The sequence below is a fragment of the Onychomys torridus genome, chromosome 4 (assembly GCF_903995425.1).
Source record: "Onychomys torridus chromosome 4, mOncTor1.1, whole genome shotgun sequence".
Lineage (NCBI taxonomy): Eukaryota > Metazoa > Chordata > Mammalia > Rodentia > Cricetidae > Onychomys > Onychomys torridus.
Window position 1 is genome coordinate 139,265,641 of NC_050446.1, and position 23,001 is coordinate 139,288,641.

Consider the following 23,001-nt stretch of genomic DNA (forward strand, 5'->3'; position numbering starts at 1 on the left):
ACAAGGGAGCTTTGTTGAAATAAGCTTAACTATAAAGACAGCTCCTTCATCCAAGCCTACAATGTTCTTTGGTTTTAACCTATGATAGCATCTGCTACTTCTTGATTATTAAATATTAAAAGCCAATCCTTATATAGTAACAACAAATATTTTTGTGAATTCAGACTTAAACACTACCTCATTTTCTTAGACCTGGTCCTCAGTTCAATTCCTGCTGTTAGCCTTTCTGACTAACATTTTTCTGGTGATAGTTTCCCTCACATAGGCTGGAAGTAAACTTGCAGTTACCCATTTGCCATGAGTATGCATTTGTGCTGATGTCACCAGCCTTCTGAGAGATGGTAACTGTTCATTCAGACTTTTAAAAGGACCTGTACAGCATCAGGGTTCCTAGGAAGAAGAGACAACAGACTGAATAGGAAGAGAACCTGCCTCCAGTTCTGCTGTTAGCTTACTGTGAAAGCCTGTTTTATACAGTTGGGGCTTTTGTTTCTCATCCATCTTAACCAAGGGGGCAGATGACTGAATTTTGGTAGATTTTCCTTCTTTCTTTCCTTTTTCCTTCTTTGTCCTTCTTTTTCCTTCTTTTTCCTTTTTCCTTTCCTTTCCTTTCCTTCCCTCCCTCCTTCCTTCTCTCCCCTCCCTCCCTCCCTCTTTTCCTTCCTTCCTTCCTTCCTTCCTTGCTTTCTTCCAACCTCTCTCTTTCTTTTTTCTCTTTCTCTCTCTTTCTTTCTTTTGGTTATAAAATATTTTAGAGTGAGAGACAGCACAAATTCCTCATCTGTGATTGAAGTAAGTAAGTAGTTATATAAGGAACAAAGCGGCACAGGGATTTGGTTGTGCTTAGGAGCTGTCAGGTGCAGGGAGTTTGGGGTTTTCCCTCTCTTTCCAATGTTTATGTGTATGGGTAGTTTGGCTGTGAGTATGTCTGTGCACTAATACGTGTGTATCTGATGCCACAAGAGGCCAGAAAAGGGTGTCTTGTTTCCTGGATCTGGAGTGACACACAGGTGTGAGCCACCATGGGTATACTGGCAATTGAACCTGGATCCTCTGGAAGAACAGCCAGTGCTCGTTACCTCTGAGCCATCTCTCCAGCCCTGTGCTACTGCTGGTGCTTTTCTTTAAAAGGAATTGATGTGGTTTATAAAACTATATAGAGTGTAATGGGACAAAATACTATCTTAACAGTGGATGACTGTAATCAGATCAAAGGGAAACTATGGTAGGAAAGAAAGATACAATTGGGAATAAGAAACAAACCAAATAAGGAATGTAAGTACTGTGGTTTCTCAAAAATGGGGATGCTAAGCCAGGCAGTGGTGGCTTACAATTTTAATCCCAGCACTTGGGAGGCAGAGGCAGATGGATCTGTGAGTTTGAATCCAGTCTGGTCTATAGAGCAATTTCCAGGACAGCCAGAGCTACACAGAGAAATGTTGTCTCAAAAAAAATGTGTATGCTAGTAGGAAAAAAGAAAGTTTTCTTCCTTTTTTTCCTTTCCTACAAAAATTCTAAGATAGAAAAAGAATCCTAAGGCCAATGGTTATGTCTCGAGTCTTTATTCTGTAGCAATGTTAAGTAACTTCCTGTGGTAGTCTCCACCTTTCCTCTCAATACTATCTCTACCTTATAGTTGTTGTGTCTTCAGCACCTGATTTTAGTTTACTAGCCACACTGAATACTTGTTTTTCAGGAATAGCACTTCAAAATAGTGGTAGCTCAAATCCCCATCAGTCTTTAAAACACCTAAGGGGTGTGTCATTATATGAAACATTGTATCAGGAATTAGAAGGAGACACTCAGTAAGTACAATGCTAGGATTAGGTGAATTTTAAGGCTTAATGAGATAGGCAGTTTACTCTCACATCAATATTGAGTGTCCACACTAGAAAGACATAAATGGTGATGAGAATGATATATGTAAACATACTGTAGTTGTAGGCAGGAAGAGATGGAGCTAGGCTCATGTATTCTTATACAACTGACTTGGTTGGTACTTACTTATCTTTTAGCACCCCAGATAATCGTACAGCTGGTCTAGAGGAGGCTGATCAGCAGTCATTACCTGGAGAACAAGGAATCAACTTGGACAACACAGGCCCTAAACTGCCAGAATTTTCAAACCGGCCACCAGGTAATAAAATACTAGCTAAAATTACATACTTTGCATTGCATGCATATACATCTTTACAAGGCTTCTTTCTCTTCAAGAAAACGATAATGCTTTGTCTACTAACTAGTCTGCTTCAGAAATTCAATGTATAAGCTCTGCACTGATATTTAAGTAAATACTTCCAGTTTAACTTCTGTAGGCATACATGTAAATTCACACTTGCACAACCTGCTTAATTGGCTTCATTGTAAGTCTGCAAATCAAACTGAATGGAAAGTGCCTTTTTGGTCAGCATGGTAGTTCTAGTTGGCATAAGAATAAAATATAATAATATAGAGAACTTTTCACTGTATCCTGCTTGCCTGCAGTTCTTACTTCCTTAGACTTTCTCAAAGCAGAGAAGTACTACTAGGATTTAAAACAAGACGACGTCTTGTGATTCTTTAAAACATAACTAGTATATGAAAAGTAACAAAGTACATGCCCATGTGACCACTGTCAGCTTAATAGCTCATAATAAATAGTGCCAATAGTATTGAAGCCCCTTCTTTGATTATAGAATGTTTTCTTTTAAATGTTAAAGGACATAGGTTTATGAAAATCTAAAATTCATTCAGGTATTATGGAGCCAAAACCAGATACCACAATATCTCTACACCTGTTTTTTCTTGGCCTAAACAATGACTTATAACTTTATTCCAGAATGACAGTCAAAGTTTCACATAGTCCTCTCCTATGGATGTAAAGAGTTAATTGGGCCAGCCTGGTCTACAGCGCGAGCTCCAGGACAGGCAGGGATACACAGAGAAACCCTGTCTCAAAAAACCAAAGGGGCGGGAAGAGTTAATGCTTTATTTCTTCCTCCTGAGTAATTTCACCTCCTTTTTGACATAGTAAAAGTGATATTATTTTTAGGGCTAACCTTTAATCTACCTATAATTTATATATTTTAAAAGTACATCCATTATGGTGTCAAGACTCAACGTTACTTATTACAAATGGCTTAGCATACTTCAGTTGTCACTAGTGAGTCACAGCAGCACTGTTGAAGCTAGGTAGTCTCTAGGCCTTGGTGAGTATGTTCAGAAGACATTGTGAACAGGAAGGTAGGTCCTTCTTATCTCAGGCATATCTGAACTCTTGTGTGCATTCCAGAATTCCTTCAAACATTTATTGCCTCCTTTCTGCAAACTGGGAACCTGCAGGCTGACTTTGGCCTTTAATGGATTTTAATTGCTATTGGTGTCTAAACAAATACCTGAGTTTGTTTAATTGACTTTAGAAATAGGCGATTGCCAGTGTCCACAGAACCCTGCTGGTTTGTGCAGCCTAACTTCTCTTCTTTACTTCTGCCTGGCGCCTAAAGGCACCAAGGCTTTGTATCCCTTGACTAATAGATGTAGTTATTGATTGTGTTATGGGACATTGTATATACCTGGCTTTCCCTCTCGACCCCAATCTGTCTTCCTATCATTAAGCCCATTGGGACTGTTTCCTCTAGCTTCTGGACCCTTTTAAACCTTTAGCTCTGACTTTTGAGAGGCTGCTGTGTCGTCTCTATTACTGTCTTTGGTATTTACTGTGCTGTCTGATAAACTCACTTTAAAGATGAAAAGTATCTGTGTTATAGCCCTGACCCAAACAAACTTTTTCAGAAATTACAATTTTCTTAATGCAGGAACCCCAGACTATGTAAGAATCCATTGTGCTTGACCTGCTGGAATGCCAGATTTATAAATGTCAAAAGTTACTTGGGCCTAAAACAAAACAAAACAAAACAAAAATAAATAAATAAATAAATAAAAAATAAATAAATAAAGGATTTTAAAGAAAATCTTCAAAATTGAGCCAGGTGTGGTGGCACAGGCCTTTCTATATTCCCAGCATTTCCGGGTGGAGGCAGGAGAGTTAGCAGTTCAAGACCATCCTCAGCTACTTAATGAGTTTAAGGCCATCCTGGGATACTTGGGACCCTGTCACCAAAAAACAAAGACAAACAAACAAATAAAAACAACTTCAGAACTGGACTCTGCTCGTTGGTACCGTGGAGATCTTTCCAGAAGACAGTAACTCTGTTGAGTACAGAGTCTAACCAAAGCATTGGTAGCCGCTCTGAGAAAATCTTGACCCAGAATTTCTTTCAGCTGCCAGAGCCAGTTATTCATGTTCTTGTACTTTGTGGAAACCTTCCAAATTATTTTTCATGCAACAGTGGAATAAATATCATAATGGCATCACCTCCCCAGCACATGCCCACTTTCCCGCACTGAACCACCTTTATTCTTGGTTTAATTTGACTCTTCCTTCTCTTTAAGCTGATTGTATATGGTTTTTATTCAGAAATTTTAAGTAAATCATTACAAAAGAGGGAATCATATAGAGGTTGTCTTCTTCAGATCTGGAAGGCATTGTTTCTCAAAGTTTTTGTCCTCAAATTATCTTTTATTCCTGAGGTCTCTGCTTCTGGCTTATTTATTCTCCAATTGTGGATTCATAGATAATACTTTTCCAAATAAAGATTTCTATATACAAAAGTAAATAGAGATGAATATGCATAAAAAGTTTAGTGCTTCATTTTATTTCAACATAATTGCTCTCTGTTTATTAAACTGATGCAACCTAGGGGCAACACAGTACTTTCAGCTTTCCCCAAAGGATGGAACCCAGAGGATACAGCATAGTCCATAGGAGACCATGGACCAGAGTAATTGAAATCCCATTTCAAAGAATTCAATCCTAGAATTATTACTTTTATTGAAGGAATAAAAAGGCTGTTTTCATCAAAACCAAGTCTTGAGAAAAACAAGTCCTCTGCTACGAAAAGAAAGCGATTTCTAAATATTTTATTTCACATGCACAGTGAAATACTGATTATTTCTACATAAGACCTAAACACTGGGCAGCCACCCATTTGCTGTTGATAGAGTTTTTCTCTTTTCATGTTCAGCTTGTAGATTCAACCATTTATAGTGCATAACAGTCTTAATACAGTAATGCTTCCTTTGCAGCCTAAACCCCAATGGTCTTCATGTTCTTAATGCTTTGCTTTTTGCTTCCTTAAGCAGTGTGCCCCTTTGCTTGTGTCAGATAATGAGGGGCTGTCCTGGGAGCAGCATGCCTGAGCTGTTTGTGCACAGTCTGCTACCTATGAGTACTGCTTAGCTATACTCTAAAGGTAGCAAAGTTTTCTTGCTGAAAAATCTAACTTCCCTGATTTTGGGGGGCTTGTTTTAGGTTATCCTACTCAACCAGTTGAACAGAGGCCACTGCAGCAGATGCCTCCTCAACTCATGCAGCATGTGGCACCCCCACCACAGCCACCACAGCAGCAGCCACAACCACAACTGCCTCAGCAGCAGCAGCAGCAGCAGCAGCAGCCGCCACCTAGTCAGCCACAGTCACAGCAGCAGCAGCAGCAGCAGCAACAGCAGCAACAGCAACAAATGATGATGATGCTCATGATGCAGCAAGATCCTAAATCCATTAGGCTTCCAGTCTCCCAAAATGTCCATCCTCCACGGGGTCCTCTGAACCCAGATTCCCAGAGAATGCCCATGCAGCAGAGTGGCAATGTACCTGTCATGGTTAGTTTGCAAGGACCTGCCTCTGTGCCACCATCACCTGATAAACAAAGAATGCCAATGTCTGTGAATACTCCATTGGGAAGTAATTCAAGGAAAATGGTATACCAGGAGAACCCACAGAATTCTTCTAGCTCACCATTAGGAGAGATGTCCTCACTTCCTGAAGCTAGTGGCAGTGAAGTGCCATCTGTTTCAGGAGGCCCAAATAACATGCCCTCACATTTAGTAGTTTCTCAGAATCAATTAATGATGACAGGGCCCAAATCTGGACCATCTCCCCTTTCAGCAACTCAAGGTGCAACTCCCCAGCAACCTCCTGTAAATTCCTTGCCTAGCTCCCATGGCCACCACTTTCCAAATGTTGCTGCTCCAACCCAAACATCTAGGCCTAAAACTCCAAACAGAGCCAGCCCCAGACCCTATTATCCTCAGACACCCAACAACCGCCCTCCTAGTACAGAACCTTCAGAAATAAGTTTGTCACCAGAAAGACTGAATGCCTCCATAGCAGGACTCTTCCCTCCACAGATTAATATTCCTTTACCTCCCAGGCCAAATTTAAATAGGGGCTTTGATCAACAGGGCTTGAATCCAACAACTCTGAAGGCCATTGGGCAAGCACCTTCAAATCTTACCATAAATAATCCTCCTAACTTTGCTGCCCCACAGTCTCATAAAGTAGATTCTGTAGTGGTGAATTCTGGAAAACAGTCTAATCCTGGGACAACAAAACGGGCAAGTCCAAGCAGCAGTCGCAGGTCTAGTCCTGGGTCCAGTAGGAAAACTACCCCAAGTCCTGGAAGGCAAAATTCAAAAGCCCCTAAACTTACTCTGGCTTCTCAACCAAGCACAAACCTGTTGCAGAACATGGAGCTGCCTAGAAATGTGTTGGTCAGTCCCACTCCGATTGCCAATCCCCCTATATCTGGAAGTTTTCCCAACAGTAGTGGGCTTAATCCCCAGAATCCCACTGTGCCTGCGCCTGCAGTGGGGGCTGTTCTTGAGGATAACAAAGAGAGCTTGAACGTTCCTCAGGACAGTGATTGCCAGAGTTCCCAGGGTAGGAAAGAGCAGGTAAATGTTGAGCTGAAAGTAGTCCCTACCCAGGAAGCTAAAATGGTTGTTACTGAAGATCAATCAAAAAAGGACGGGCAACCTTTGGATCCTAACAAACTCCCCAGTGTTGAAGAGAACAAAACTTTGATGTCTCCTGCCATGAGAGAAGCACCAACATCATTAAGCCAACTTCTTGACAACTCTGGAGCTCCTAATGTGACCATTAAACCCCCTGGGCTTACAGACCTAGAAGTAGCACCTCCAGTAGTTTCAGGGGAGGACCTTAAAAAAGCATCTGTCATTCCCACACTGCAGGATCCGTCTTCTACAGAACCCTCTAGTTCCTTAAATGTACCTCACAATAATGAGCCGTGCTCAGCCCTTCCGCATCCAGACTTGAGTGAGGTCAGCTCTAATGCTGCACCAAGCATCCCTCCAGTGATGTCAAGACCTGTTGGCTCTTCCTCCATTTCTACTCCTTTGCCCCCAAACCAGATAACCGTGTTTGTTACTTCCAATCCCATAACCACTTCATCTAACACATCGGCAGCCCTGCCAACAAACTTGCATTCTGCATTGATGTCAACAGTCGTCACAATGCCCAACGTGGGTAACAAAGTTATGGTTTCTGAGGGACAGTCTGCTGCTCAGTCTAACGCCCGGCCTCAGTTCATTACACCTGTCTTTATTAATTCATCTTCAATAATTCAGGTTATGAAAGGATCACAGCCAAGCACAATTCCTGCAACCCCATTGACAACCAACAGTGGCCTGATGCCTCCCTCCGTCGCAGTTGTTGGACCTTTACACATACCTCAGAACATAAAATTCTCTTCAGCTCCTGTAGCCCCCAGTGTCCCCTCCAGTAGTCCTGCTCCAAACATACAGACAGGCCGGCCGTTGGTCCTTAGCTCCCGAGCCACTCCTGTTCAGCTGCCTTCCCCTCCTTGTACATCCTCTTCAGTCGCCACTCCGAATGCTCTCCAGCAAGTAAAAGAATTAAATCCAGATGAGGCTAGTCCTCAGGTGAACACCTCAGCAGATCAGAGCACTCTGCTCTCTTCACAGTCAACCACAGTAGTCTCTCCCCTTTTGACCAATAGTCCAGGCTCCTCTGCCAATCGGCGAAGCCCCGTCTCATCCAGTAAGGGCAAAGGAAAAGTGGACAAAATTGGCCAGATTTTGCTGACTAAGGCTTGTAAGAAAGTTACAGGCTCTCTGGAGAAAGGGGAAGAACAGTATGGTGCAGATGGAGACTCTGAAGGCCCAGGGCTAGAGACCACAACTCCTGGGCTAATGGGAACAGAACAGTGCTCCACAGAGCTGGACAGTAAAACCCCAACACCCTCAGCACCCACGCTACTAAAAATGACCTCTAGCCCCATGGGCCCAAGCTCCACCTCAGCAGGACCCATCTTACCTGGCAGTGCTCTCTCCACCAGTGTACGCTCAATAGTAACCACACTGGTACCCTCTGAGCTCATCTCCACAGCGCCAACCACAAAAGGCAATCATGGTGGCGTAGCATCTGAGCCACTTGCAGGTGGCCTGGTGGAGGAGAAGGTGGGATCTCATCCAGAGCTTCTACCCAGCATAGGTATGTACTTGAGCTTGGCATCAGCTCCTCATGCCAGTTTTTCTGGCCTGTCCCACAAGAGAGAAAGCATGAGCCCTTTTCTACTTAAAGGGAGAAAAATGGCCATAGTCGTAGACTTACTAACTGAAAGGACATTGAAAAATATACTTTTAAATCCCGTGCTCTGTTTATATTCATTAACATGGTTCTTGCCTGGCTTCTAAACTGATGACATGTTTCATTTCCATATGTATATATAAAGCATTTTCATACACACTGTCTCACATCATCTTTATACCAACCATGTAATGTAGTCTTACTCCTTCCTATGGGCGGAAAGATTGAAGCTCAGAAATGCCTAATATTTGTTGAGCCTATACTGTAAGTCTCCAACCTGGCATGGTCCCTTGGATGTGAACAAAGATTTTTCTATACCCTTTCCCATCATGAAGATTTACTTGTTCTCTTTGCCTTGTCCTCATAGTATACTAACTCAGGGACCTTTCTGATTAGGCTGCTCCAGAAAATCTTACCAGAAAACCAGGTTTCATGATAAATAAAAGAAGATCCAAGTCGGGAAGAGTCAGATAGACTTGAGTTGGTAACTGTACCAGCCTTTGCCAGCTCAATGGGCTGGGGCAAGTTTTACTTTTCTCCTTTGTAGTGTGGAGACAATAATAGTTACAAGATTTCAGTGAGGTAATGCATGTGATATGCTTAGCATAGGACCTAAAATATGTAATTGATCATACATGGTTTACGTGTTATTACCCATTTCCTTTGGACATGGTCTCTTTGTAAATTCCATCAATGGATATCAAGTTCAGGTCATTTCCTGTGTACTGCAGAGGGAGTTAATACTGGAAGCCCAGGTGTCCCTACAGCTTCTTACTCCTTTGAGGCTCAAATGATGCAGAAGCGCCACGTTCTTAGAGACTAGTCAGTCTTAATGATACCATACTTAAGAGGCCTCTATCATGTCTAATCCAGCTAATACCACTTTTATTTATGCAGCTAAAATACTTTGAGTGCCTACAGAAGAAATACAAACTTTAGGTTATGATCAGAGTTCAAATTTTAGCTCCACTGGTTGCCAGTTACAGTCTAGTGAGTACCTTGTAATTGACTTGTTAAGTGGAGATTGTAATTCTACCTCCCAGAGAACGTGAATATCGAATGCCAGCCTAATGCCTCAGAGAGAGATCTGGAAAGGTTCCTTCCCTTCTTTCTCCTGCTTACCTCAATGTTAGAGATACAGGGAGGGGTAAGGCCTGCAAAGAGTTCATTATCCTTATAGGAGAGAGGGACTTTGCTAGCCAGGGCTCTGTGTTTCAAGTTTGAATTTTGTTGATGTAGGTAACAATAAGAATTTAAAAGAAAGCTGGGCATGATGATGCATGCATATAATCATAGCACTTGGGAGGAGGAGGTCGGGAGATCAAAAGCAGGGCCATCCTCAGCTACATACTGAGTTTGAGGTGCATGAGACCATGTTCTCTGCTGCTAAATATTTCCATTTCTATTTCCTTTCAGGGAATTTTCCCCTCTGATACTAAGAGAATAATGATGAAGTAATTAGAAAATGTTTTTATTTGGGTCACAAATAGTAATAAACATGTAAGCTTTAGGGAAATAACTAGCAATTAGAAAGGGTTCAGTTTTAGTTAAGACCACCTACTTTGTTGTAGTTGGTTCTATTCTTTTCCAAGGGACTTCGGTGCTTTTATCTTGAGAAATGTTAGAAACCAATCTGAAGTTAAGTAGATATTAATATATAATTTTATGCTTCATCAGAGAAGCATCCAAAATAAAGTCTTTGATTACTAAGCACAGAGAGAAACCTACAAAATTCAGTTTTCACCAAAGGATCAAACTTATTGTTGTACTTTGCCACAAATTTTAGGCTGAAGTGTTAAGATGAGAGGACACATCCTTGACAGCTCTGGCAGACCTGAGCCTTAAATCTTTACTGAATGAATGATCCAGGAAGGTTGTGTTCTAGAGTGTATGTGTATTCTTGTTCTCAAAGATCTTAAGTTCTTTCTGTCTTTCAAAGACTAATTTCTATCTTTAATGTTCCTTTACATTTTCAGCCTAGAATATTCTTTTGTTTTGGACTCCCATGGCACTTTATACTTTATGTGTCTCTTTCCATGTGACATTATAGTGCAGTGTACCACATGTATTTATCTTACCTTCAGTACTAGGCTGAATTTCTGATATGCAAAAAGACGGAATCTCTGAGGATGCCTAGCACAGTGTCTTGCCTCTAGAAAGTTCTTAAAACTATTCGTTAGAAAAGTAAATAATACCATATTGATTTATTCATTTAGGTATAAATTTATTGTCTGTTTTATGCCCATCACTCTTGCTGGATGCTATAGAAAAGTACAGAATGGTGTGTTTTAGTAATCAAGGAGTATGTTTACTCTCTAGAGGGTTAAGTCAGAAGTTTTTAAATGTTGAAGGATTGGTAGCTAGGTTGCTTACTAAGACAGTTTTTATTTTTTAAGAAAACAGCAGTCAGGCCTAGTGTGGTGGCACATGCTTATAATTCCAGTACTGTGGAGCCTGAGGCAGAAGGATCAAGAGTTTCAGACCACTCTGAGGAAACTGAGTAAGACCCTGTCTGAAAACCAAGCAAAAAGAAAAGGAGTCATGACCTGAAATTGGCCCTAAAATTGTGACTGCTGTTGTTCTCGTGTCCTCCCCTCACTGGTTCTTTATATCTGCTCAAAGGAGGAGCAGACCCTGGAGTGGGAGTCCTTGCTGCTGAGGGTTAGATCGGCTGCTTTGTGAAGGGCATAGTGAAGGGCAGCTTCAAGCACTGCCTTCTAAGAATGTGGTGGCTCAGCAGTGACTTAGTTGCTTGGTTAATGCTTTCTGGTTTAGTTAGGAAAAAAAGTAAAAGACCTGTTTGTTTGTTTCTTGCCTCAGCCCCTTCACAGACTTTAGTCCCAAAGGAGACTGCAGCCACAGCACTGCAGGGGCCTGTTGCCAGACCAGGTAAGGCGCCATCTAGAATATCTTCTGGAGTGCGTTACATGGGAAGGAGTCAGTGCTGTCCTCACTGTCCCATGTTCTCATGCCAGGAAGTACCTGGACTGTCTACCTACTTGTTCCCAAGCCAATTTGAGTTGGGTGGGAGAACTTGTGTAGTACTTTTCCCAACCAACCTGTTCGTTTTCACATTTGTTGTGTTAGCCAGAGAGCTCAAGAAGGGCCTATCTCTACTCATTGTCTGCCATCCTACCCTGAGTTGTTTCCCCTGTTCTGTGATCCTGCTATCCATGGCTGACAGCCAACTAGTTGGCATATGGTTGCTTACTGGGGTGGCAAGCATGAATGCACCAAAATACAACTGGATTATCATGGCAGATGTAGAGGTGTATTTCAAGCCACTCTGCTCACAGTGAATCATCCCAGCCATCTCTGGATGGCTTTAAGTTGCTCCCTGTGGCCAAGTTATTGTAGCCCTAGTAAATAGTACTAGGGGCGGTGTTTCTAGAAGGAGGAGTCAGTTGTAATCTAACAGATAGCTGCTGTGAGATGCTGGGTCAGCTCTAAACACACAAGTATCTTGATGGCAGTAAGAACACCTTTGCCTTAGACCGCCAGAGCAGATGAGTATTATGGAAGTATTTAGTTTTACTTGGTTCTTGGTCATACAAGGTTGTTGAAGGGTACAAAATAGAAAGTATGACTGATTCCCAAAGAAAGTTAGAATATCATTAACAGTATAAACTTGGACTGATGACTCAGTAGGTAAGAGCACTTAATGCTCTTTCAGAAAACCAGAGTTCAGTTCCCAGTACCCACATCTGATGGTTCATAAGTGCCTATAACTTCAGGGATCTGAGGTCTCCTTGGCCTCCTCTTTGCACACCCTCATGCATATCACACATGTTGCATACACACACACACACACACACACACACACACACACACACACACACGCACCCACACGCACCCACACTTAAAAAATTAAATAACGCAAGGCCCTGGGACCAGTCCTCAGCTCAAATAAATAAATAAATAAATAGATAGATAGATAGATAAATAGATAGATTCAGTTGAAATAAATAGATAGATAGATAGATAAATAAATAAGACAAGTAAAAATTTTTATTGAAAATATACATATGCTGGGCAGTAGTGGCGCACGCCTTTAATCCTAGCACTCAGAAGCCAGAGGCAGGTGGATCTCTGTGAGTTTGAGGCCAGCCTGGGCTACAGGGTGAGTTCTAGGAAAGGCACAAAGCTACACAGAGAAACCCTGTCTTGAAAAACCAGGAAAAAAAAAAATTAAGCTAAGTACTCTGCCTTCAAGCAGCTTAGATAGTAAGCATGAGGCACTGGATTCTCCACATGGGAAAACAGGTACAGGGTGGGAGGGGGCGGGGGGCAGTGACAAGAGACATGGCTGTCTGGCATATTAGTGAAAAGCCTTTGTAAGAGATGGAGCTACCTAGAAGCAAGTAATAGAAGATTTGTTTTGTTTTTTGCTGGTGCTGAAAAGAAGTATCTGGTAAGCACAGGGAATGGCTTACTGGTGCAGCCCTACTAGACAGACAGACTGTTTTGTTTGTAGGACATCGCTCAGTGCTGATGAAGCCTGTAAAGTGTCTGAGAAACAGATATAATATAGTCTTAGTGTAGTATCTCAGAGCACAGCTATCTGCCCTCTAAAATTGAGTGAGGATGTTTGTTGTTCAGGGGGGAAAATGAATCTTTCATAGACACTCTATTGTATTTAAAGATAATTGCCTTTGAAAATAAAATGCAGGAGGTGGTGATATTTTAAGAATAAAAACAGTCCCTTCAACATGAAAGGAAGAGGCTTCTTTTACTAAACTGGTTTTAGCTGGGTGAAATATGAACCAGGCAGTGTAAATTTCATTTTGTTGATCCCAACAGGATTATTTCATAATGTGAACTAGAAATAAAAAATAAGCCAAGTGGTATCTTACGTTCCCAACAAACCAAGTTGGATCAGTGCTGATTTTGTCTCCATACCACATAGGGTGGGTGAGACTCCTGCAGGACATGGAGACTTGTTAGTCTAACTACAGCATTCTGCATTCTGTAGACGCCTAGCTTCTCCCTGTGGACATACATAACAACAGCTTCCATATCTCATTTTCCCTTTTATTTTTTACAGAACTTGAGGCCAATGCTGCCATAGTCTCTGGACAAAGGTAAGAAGAATGACCCTATCTTCAGATTTAACATGTCCTTGGCATGACTTCTTTGAAAGTTATCAGCATCCTTTGTCTTTAAACGTCTCCTCCTCACCTTGTCCCTCTCCTATACTCTAGCACCAGTCTGTTTCTACTGCTCACAGAGAACTTCTATGAGCCCTCACTCCTCCAGGGTAACATTTCACTTAATAAAACTTGATGATTAAGTTTCTCTTTTATGCTTGTTGAAAACTGATAACATATTCAGCACTCAGCGTAAGTGAAGAAATAAGTGTTCTGTGTATAAGCAACACCTTCTTTACTGATGGTCTTTGAATATATCTTCTAAGTCTAGCTGTTTGATCCGCAAAGGTGAAAGGGAAAGCCAAGTAGGTAGAGTGTAACCCCACATCCATGTTTTGTTAACTGTGCTACCCTATATATCATAGCAAAACAGATGAAGTACATCTGTGGCTTTACCTTATTAGCGCTAGAAAGGTTAAGAATCACTCCCTTTTTAAGTGAAGGAATACAGTAACGTTTTAAAGAATGTCTCATATTTGTGTAGAAATTTAGCTTGTAAAATAATCATTTTCTCATTAAACCTTCATATCAGCTCTTCATATTAACTAATAGTATTTGAATATTACTCCTTGCCAGACTCTGGACTACAGGCACTCTAGATGTATTACCTCTCTTGATTTTTCACAATATCCATTATGATAATAAATTATATCATATAGTTGAGAAATCTAAAGGTCAGAGAGCTTTAACTAAATTGCTTAAGGTCACAGATACAGCAAATGGTGAAATTGAGATGCAAACTCATCTTTTGGCCCTTACATTTGACCTATGCATTACAGTAGACAAGTTAGAGATGTACAGATAAAAATCTAGACTTGGACCGGCAGTGGTGGCACACACCTTTAATCCCAGCACTTGGGAGGCAGAGCCAGATGGATCTCTGTGAGTTCGAGGCCAGCCTGGGCTACAGAGTGAGTTCCAGGAAAGGTGCAAAGCTACACAGAGAACCCTGTCTCGGAAAAAGAGAGAGAGAGAAGAGGAGGGGAGAGAGGAAAGAGAGGGGGGGGGAGAGAGAGAGAAGAAAAGAAAGGAAACATCAGAGAATTGTAGAGAGTGAACTTGTAGTCTTCTTCACTGAATATAGAGAGAAGTCTTACTGCACACGTGTGTGTCGGACCCATTCACTCACGTAGCATGGACAGTTTGTCATAGAGTAGTCTTTCACAGAATTTCTTTAAGACTACATGTAGATGTGTCATAATTAACTAAGTATTATTATTAGGCATTTCTATGTCTTTTGTAAACTTGTCCCTGTGTCTGTTATTTAAACAGTTATTACCAATCTTAAATCTTTTCCTACTAAAGTTCCAGGGTTGGAGTTGGGACATTCAGCATATTTGCAGTTGATTATGAATATATTCCCATTACTTAGATTAATTTTAACTTTGTTGGTTATAATCAAAGCTATATAAAAGGATTTCTTTACAGTGAGTTGTAGAAATTCATAGCTATAATCACAGCACTTAGGAAACAACAAAAGAGAAGGATTGCCTTGAGTCCAGAGTCAGACTCAGCTATGTATTCCAAGTTCCAAGCCTGTCTGAGCTACAGTAAGAGTCCGGCTGCTTCTTTCTCTTTCTCTTTCTCTCTCTCTCTCTCTCTCTCTCTCTCTCTCTCTCTCTCTCTCTCTTTCCCGAGACAGGGTTTCTCTGTGTAGCTTTGTGCCTATCCTGGATCTCACTCTGTAGCCCAGACTGATTCGAACTCACAGAGATCCGCCTGCCTCTGCCTCCCAAGTGCTGGGATTAAAGGCGTGCGCCACCATCGCCCAGCTTATTTTTCTAATGTAACAAACTAGACTCACTTAAGTCCTCAACAGCATTGTCCCATTTCCATCTATAGTGACAGATTTGTTTTCTTTTTGTGGTTTTCAGTGCTGGGGATCAAACCCAGGACTTGTACATGCTAGATAGGCTGAGCTGTATCTCTGGCCCTGACTAGCTGCTAATTACCTTCTACTTTATGAATGAAACTGTACTTAAGGTGTGTCCCTTTTATGTGTCTTGATGCCCTTAACCTTCCTGGAAACTTGGTACTTCCCTCTATCAGCAGTGAGCCAAAAGAGATAGTTGAGAAGTCCAAAACCCCGAGCCGAAGAAACTCTCGAACTGAGGAGCCAACTGTGACTTCTGAGAGCATGGAAAATGGACATCGAAAACGATCCTCTCGGCCTGCTTCAGCCTCCAGCTCTACAAAAGGTTAGCAGTGGGGCTTATGCTTTGAGGGTGGGGCGGGGTAGGGGAGAGTAAAAGCTAGGGTCCTCATGACAGCAGCAGGGACCTGAGCCTCCATCCTCCTCCTCTTAGGTCAGTCTGCTTTCTCTGGCTTTGCCCTTTCTTCCTTGTCAGTCCATTAGCATCGTATTTCCTGTCTGTACACAAGAGCAATGACCACTCTGGAAGAACAAGGAACTTAGGTTGGTGTAGTTAAAGAGTCTTATTAATAAAATCAAACCTGAGGCCATTTATTGGGGTGAATGCTGGAAGATCAGAGAAGCAGAACAAGCCACAGCTTCCTCACCTCGCCAGTTCCTCAGCTGGTCTTATTTCCTCAGACTGCAAGCTTCTGAGTCCTTATCCACATGAATCTCAGCTGAACTGTGCCACTCAAAGCCTGAATGCTAAACCAGCCAAGTGCTCAACTAACTTAGTTCCTGGTCCTCAGGCCTTATATACCTTTCTGCTTTCTGCTGGGATTAAAGATTGGGTTTCTGGGATTAAAGGCATGGGTCAGCATGCTTAGCTGTTTTTAAAGTGGCCTTGAACTCAGACATCCAGCTAGCTCTGCCTCCCAAGTGCTGGGATTAAAGGCGTGTACCACCACCACCCAACTTCTGCTATGGCTTACTCTTCCCATTTTCTAGCCACCATTTTTGGCTTTGTTCTAGTGGCTGTCTGTTCTCTGACCCCAGATATATTTATTTCGGGGAACACACAATATGTCAGGGAACACAATACCCACCACAGGTTGGTCTCATTTTAAACTCATGTTTGCACCTAAGTGTGCGAGCACATACCTCTAATTATGGTACTAGTGAGGTGGAGGTGAGAGTTTAAGGATCCTTAGCTACATAGGGAGGTTGAGGTAGTTACATGAGGTCCTGTGTCAAAAAAACATACATACACACACTAGAAAGCTCATGATCACTCACTTCAGTTAAATCCGGAGTATGACCCAGAAAAAGTACCTTTTTCTACATACTGTCTACTCCTTTATCCCCTTTGTAACAGGGTCTTCTTATGTAGCCATGTTGTCCTCAACTCTCAAACCTATGCCTCCTGAGTGCTGGGATTAGAGGCATTCACTTTTACACTTGACTTCTCCATACTTTTCAAACCTCTACCCCAACATTCTCTGCTCTGTCTTGGTAGGGACTCTCACATCTTCTTAGAAAAAAATAGAACACTCCATTTACACTACCAAGATATTAATCTAAGTAGACTCCTATGACACAGCAGTGACTCCTCTTCAGCTTGAAGCCTAGGACCTCCATCTGTGCCTCATAATAAATTCTTTTATGACCTCAGCTTTACATCACCAGTTTTCTCTATGAAAACTGTCTCTAATTTGGGAAAGGGAGATTGTTTTGAGACAGACTCTCACTCTGTAGCCCAGGTTGTCCATGAATTTGTTTGACAATCCTTCTTCTTAGCCTCCCAAATCCTGAGATTATAGGCATGAGCCACCCATCTAAGCTACTGTTCTTTTTTTTTCTTCTTCTCCTGTGTTGGGGACTGAACCCATGGCCTAGGTAAGGATTCTACCAACTGAGCTAAATCCCTCAACCCTACTGTTTATTTTTTTTTTAATTAATTGTTCTTGACTTCTGTGATCCAGAACCCTTAGTCATGTTCCGCTATCTCTCTGGAAACTCCTTAGTTTTCATAGATGCTGACCTTACAGTTCAGACTTGAAAGGTAGGCCTAATGGCACATGTTTGTAATCCCAGCCCTTAAGAGGCAGAGGAAAGATGACCAGTAGTTTAATTTCATCCTCAGCTACAGAGCAAGCTTGAGGCCAGCATGGGCTACAGGACACTCTTTCTCAAAACACAAACAAACAAAACCCATCCCATTAGAAGGGCAGAGTCTGGTGCACTGACATTGGACACTGATATAAGGACTCAGCTGTTGCCTGCAAGGAATGTCATAATGCCTCACAACCCCTAGAAGTAAGCCACGGGCCTACCAGTTATATATAGATAAGACAGAGGCCTTAAAAGTAACACCACTTGCCTTGGAGGCATGTATAATGTTGGGTACCTGAATCATAGAAATATCTTACTGCAGTATCAATACATCTTAAAAGTTTTGAATGGGGAGCTGAAGAAATGGCTCAGTGGTTAAGGCAGCTCTGTCTTTCACAGGGTTTTACCAGGGAGGAAGTCACTTAACTTCTTGACCAAACCTAACTACACAGCACTCCACACAGCAGACAGACATTGTCGACCTATAACATATGTTTGCAATGTTTATGGTGGGTATTTACTTTAAGGTTGTTTTCAGCCTGTTGACTGTTTTCAGCAAACGATTACCACACCATGAACATCCACACATATTCTGGGCCAAGGGCACAGAAGAGTACATAACTTAAGATTAAAGCTATGCATTTATCTTAGATTTTAAAAGCTGATTTCGTGGGAAATCCAAGGCATAGTAAGGTGGGTTACATTGTTTTGTTTTCTTTCTGTCTTTCTTTCTTTTTTTATTTTTTTATTTTGGTTTTCCAAGACAGGGTTTCTCTGTGTAGCCCTAGCTGTCTTGAAACTTGCTCTGTAGAACAGCTGGTCTCAAACTCAGAGATAGACCTGCCTCTGCCTCCTTAGTGCTGGATTAAAGGCTTGAGCCACCACCGACTAACTGGTTACATTGTTTTCTTAAAGGCAAGTTAAATATGCTGAGTACATAGTAAGGTAGTAAGTGGCACATGTCTTTAATCCCAGCACTCAGGAGGCAGAGGTAGGCAGATCTCTGTGAGTTCGAGGCCAGCCTGGTCTACCAAACTAGTTCCAGGGCAGCTAGGGCTACACAGAGAAACCCTGTCTCAAAAAAAAAAATCTAATTAAATAAATAGTCTTAAATGGCATGTTGCTGTAAGGTCTGCCTTAGTTCAGTCTTGTGACGGGGAGCTAAAAGATATTTTTATAAAAATATATCACCACCTTTACTGAGGGCCTCATACATTAATTTGTACTCAAAGGCAGTTTTCTAATTTGTTGACTTGGGAATAAAAAGAGGTGGAGCCTGACATTGTTAACCCTCCTTTACCACCTTATTTTCCACCCACGTCTGTCCAAGTCTCAGACACATCGTTTGATTTTTTTTTTTTTTTTTAGTCCTGGCTGTTCTGGAACTTGCTACATAGACCATACAGCCCTCAAACTCAGAGAAACCCTCCTGCCTTTGTCTAAGTGCTGGGATTAAAGATGTGCACCACCTCACCCAGCCACCATTTTATTCTTTGTACATGAGGGAGACGTTTCTAAAGTTGACCTAGTTGATAGATTTTTCATTTTCATATATGTATATATATTCTTTTAGGTATGTACACGTGTGTGTGCATACATATGGGAGCCAAATGTCAATATTGGATATCAGCCACTCTCCACCTTATTTTTTTAATTTGATGAACATTTGTGTTTTGCCTGCACATGTGTCTCTGTGTGAAGGTGTTGGCTCCCTTAGAACTGGAGTTACAGGTAGTTATGAGCTGCCATGTGGTTGCTGGGAATTGAACATAGGGCCTCTGGAAGAGCAGCCTGTGTTCTTAACTGCTGAGCCATCTCTCCAGCCCCTCCATCTTATTTTCTTGAGACAGTGTGCTCTCATTGAACTTGGACCTTGCTAATTGTTGCAGACTAGCTGGCCAGCAACCTCCAGGGAGCTGCCTGGTTTTTCCTCCCAAACACAGGGATTACATCCATGCACTGCTGCCCTGGCTTTCCACACTGGTGCTGGAGATCTAACTCTGCTCTTCACGCTTGCCAGCCAGCTCTTCACCCACTGAAATACCTTCCCAGCCCAAGTACTTTTCTAAGGATGAACAATGCCAAGATAAGGCTCTGTATATTTTCACTCCAAACAACAAGCTTGCTGCCATGAAAATCAAACGAGAATTGGTCATGAAGAGTTGGTTATAGGGACAGGAGAGTGACCTTCCCTATAACCCCAGCTGAGGGCTGAGGGAAGAGGATGAATCACAAATTTGAGACTAGTCTGCACTAGTAGTAAGTTCTAGGCAGCCTGGACTGCAGAGTGACCTTGTATAAATTAATAAATAGTTGATTATGAGGAGTTGTGTGTGCTGTATGAAACTCAGTTCTTTTATATAAATTAAAATAAAGAACACCATTATTAATGTCCTTTTTTGTAAATATTTGGAGATACTCTCCCATATGACCTGAAGTTATCACTAACAGAAGCCTGGAATTACTTCACTGGTCCCACTTAGAAAATCATACAGGCCTCTGTGACAATGGCCAGAGGTAACAGCAGTAAAATTTTTGCTTTTCTCATCTGTTTCTGGTGACCTGGGTTCTCAAAATACTTAAAAGGAACAGTTTTGCTTAGAACACTGAACCTGGTAATGTAGCATCAGGAAATTCATTCCATCCAGAAATCATTGAATCTGATTCACCTTTTGAACTAATATATGAGAAACAGTTGTTTACCTAGATAAAGATATTTAAAACATTGTTTGGGTTTAGAGTTTGCTTTTGTTATCTATAACATCTCATATAGCCCCAAGGCTGTCCTCAAGACCTGTATATACCAAAGATGACCCCTTGCCTGTACCTTACAAGTACTGAGGTGGCAGGTGTAATTACAAGGCCTGTGCCACAATACCGAGAGAGATAAAAGACTATTTTGTATTGAAGCTAAAATATCATGTAGCAGCATGAAAAATAAGTCAATACAGTGAATTGGATTTTATCTTTTTGTGTGTATATGTGTGTTTTTTTGCTTTGTTTTTTGTTTTTCGAGACAGGGTTTCTCTGTGTAGTTTTGGTGCCTGTCCTGGATTTCGCTCTGTAGACCAGGCTGGCCTCGAACTCACAGAGATCTTCCTGGCTCTGCCTGCCGAGTGCTGGGATTTAAAGGCGTGCTTCACCACTGACCGGTTAAATTAGATTTTTTTTATTTGTTTGTTTGTTTGTTTGTTTGTTTTCAGAGCTGAGGACTGAACCCAGGGCCTTGCACTTGCTAGGCAAGCGCTCTACCACTGAGCTAAATCCCTAACCCCTGAATTAGATTTTTAAAAAATAATTTATTTATTTTTATTTTATGTGCATTGGTGTTCTGCCTGTATGCATGTCTGTGTGAGGGTGTCTGATCTTATAATTACAGACAGTTGTGAGCCACCATGTGGGTGCTGGGAATTGACCTCATGACCTCTGGAAGAGCAGTCAGTGTTCTTAATCACTGAGCCATCTCTCCAGTCCCCTGAATTAGATTTTAAAGAAACATTTACATTAGCAGATCTTCAGGGTACTATTGTACTATGCCATAGAAGACTGGAAAAGTTGTGAATAAACATGATTTAAATCTGAGATCAGAGTAGCTTGACTTAGGACATTGATATGTGGAAGGGAAGTTAGAGAATTACAGCAGTCTTTCCCTTTTACGTCCCTGTCACTGTGACAAGTCACTCATTGCTGCCTATGCAGCCCTCAGGTTCAGCGATGGCTTTAGCTGTTCCGAAATGCTTCCCTGTGTGTATGTGCCAATAGTTAGTTTGGGCGGAGGGGTGTGCTAATTGAGATTGAGTTCTGCTGATAGAGCTGTGTAACCCCAGCCCTCCAAAACACTGATATACATGGGCCACAGTAGCCCTTGACTAAGATCCATGTCGTGTAGTTTAGAGACTTTAACTGTAGCATACCAAGACAAGTTCCTTATTGCAGAATAATGGCTTGGGTACAAGAGAGCCAAAGACTGGTTTCTGGTGCAGTTCACTCACTCGCTGACTTCTCACCAAAAGCACTATTAGTGTGTATATAACTTCAGTGAGTGATGGGAATTGGCAAGGGAGATTGTGAAGTTGATTGTACAGCTTGTAAGAGATCAGGGTGTTGGAGGCAGATAAAGATAGAGATAAAGCAGGTAAAAGTGCTTGCCACACAACCCTTGAAACCAGCGGGAGAAAAGAACTGACTCCCAAGTTGCCCTCTGACCTCCATATGTCCAGGCATACACACACAAACATAATAAAGGTTTTCCCTACCATAACACTGCCAATCTTTCTAGCCAGGTGCATCTTCTCTTCCTTTATCTCATGTGTGTGTGTGTGTGTGTGTGTGTGTGTGTGTGTGTGCGCGCGCGCCCAATTGGTTCTCTTTCCACCATGTGGAGTCCAGGGATTAAACTCAGGTTTGGTAGCAAGTGCTTTTTACCCACTGAACCATCTTGCTGGTCTTCATCCCATTTCCCCCAATTGGCAGGTCCTGATAGACAGGGACACACTCTTGTACCACATAAGTCAGCAGACAAAGCCTGTGACTGTTTTCAAACCATGTGTCCCTTAAAGTGATTTAAAGCCTCATAGGGCTCCACAATGTCAATTCTAGACAGTGTGGACACCTAAAGGGCGCTCCTACCTTCGTTAAACATGTCCTTGCTTTTCCCCAACAGATATAACTGGTGCAGTGCAATCCAAGCGAAGAAAATCCAAGTAAGCAAGCTGGAAGATGACTTGATACTTGTAAATGTGTGTGAATTTTACAAAGAGCAATTTTCAGCTGTGACTTTTTAAATCTATTTCTGTACAGTTAGTCGTTTTAATAACTCAATCCTTTTCCTAGTCCCTGAAACCTGTCTCATAAGGTATACACGGGGAGCAGCCCTTTTGGTGTTGCAAAATGAAGTTCAAGGCTTCTAAAATGTTGCCATGTATTGAAAGGAGCTAATGCCATTATAAATGTTATTAGTTTCACATTTCCTAAGCAGCCTAGAGTACAGGGTGAGCATTTGTAGATCTTCTAATGATGTACTGTGCTGTGGAAGTACTGTGTGAATAGCAGTAGTGGGGCAACGAGCAATCTTGTCATTTGGAAGTGTTGTAAATAATTTTATTATATAGTGTTTGGGATGTATTTGTTGTAGAAATGGACCAGTGAATAAAGAGAATCTAAGGGTTTGTACAATGTGAAATATTGAACGTGTTAAATAAATGTCTTTGTCATAGAACTTAAAAGTATGTTATTGGGAAGGGTAAGCAAGATTTTCTTTTTGGTCACAGATGAGTAGACACAACCTTCTTTGTAACTCAGACACTTCCCACCTGAAATGCCCACCCAGCAAGATGAGGAAAATGTATCCACTTGCTCCTCCAACTCATTTTTTGGCTTTGAACAAACCAGAACTGTTTTAACAGCATATTGGAGATTTCACATATGTGTGTGTGTGT

At 41.7% G+C, this 23,001-nt stretch overlaps 1 protein-coding gene across 2 annotated transcripts in view; it reads left to right on the forward strand.

The window, feature by feature from the left end:
* The window catches only part of Ncoa6 (nuclear receptor coactivator 6), an 80,752-nt gene extending 57,971 nt beyond the window's left edge, over positions 1 to 22,781 (forward strand). For both annotated transcript variants that reach the window (XM_036183271.1, XM_036183272.1), the window contains 6 exons: positions 2,016 to 2,137; positions 5,351 to 8,353; positions 11,270 to 11,338; positions 13,494 to 13,530; positions 15,646 to 15,794; positions 22,227 to 22,781. In XM_036183271.1, the coding sequence (XP_036039164.1) occupies positions 2,016 to 2,137; positions 5,351 to 8,353; positions 11,270 to 11,338; positions 13,494 to 13,530; positions 15,646 to 15,794; positions 22,227 to 22,270 (3,424 nt within the window). In that variant the 3' untranslated portion in view covers positions 22,271 to 22,781. The remainder of the gene's footprint in view (positions 1 to 2,015; positions 2,138 to 5,350; positions 8,354 to 11,269; positions 11,339 to 13,493; positions 13,531 to 15,645; positions 15,795 to 22,226) is intronic.
* Positions 22,782 to 23,001: the final 220 nt, after the last annotated feature.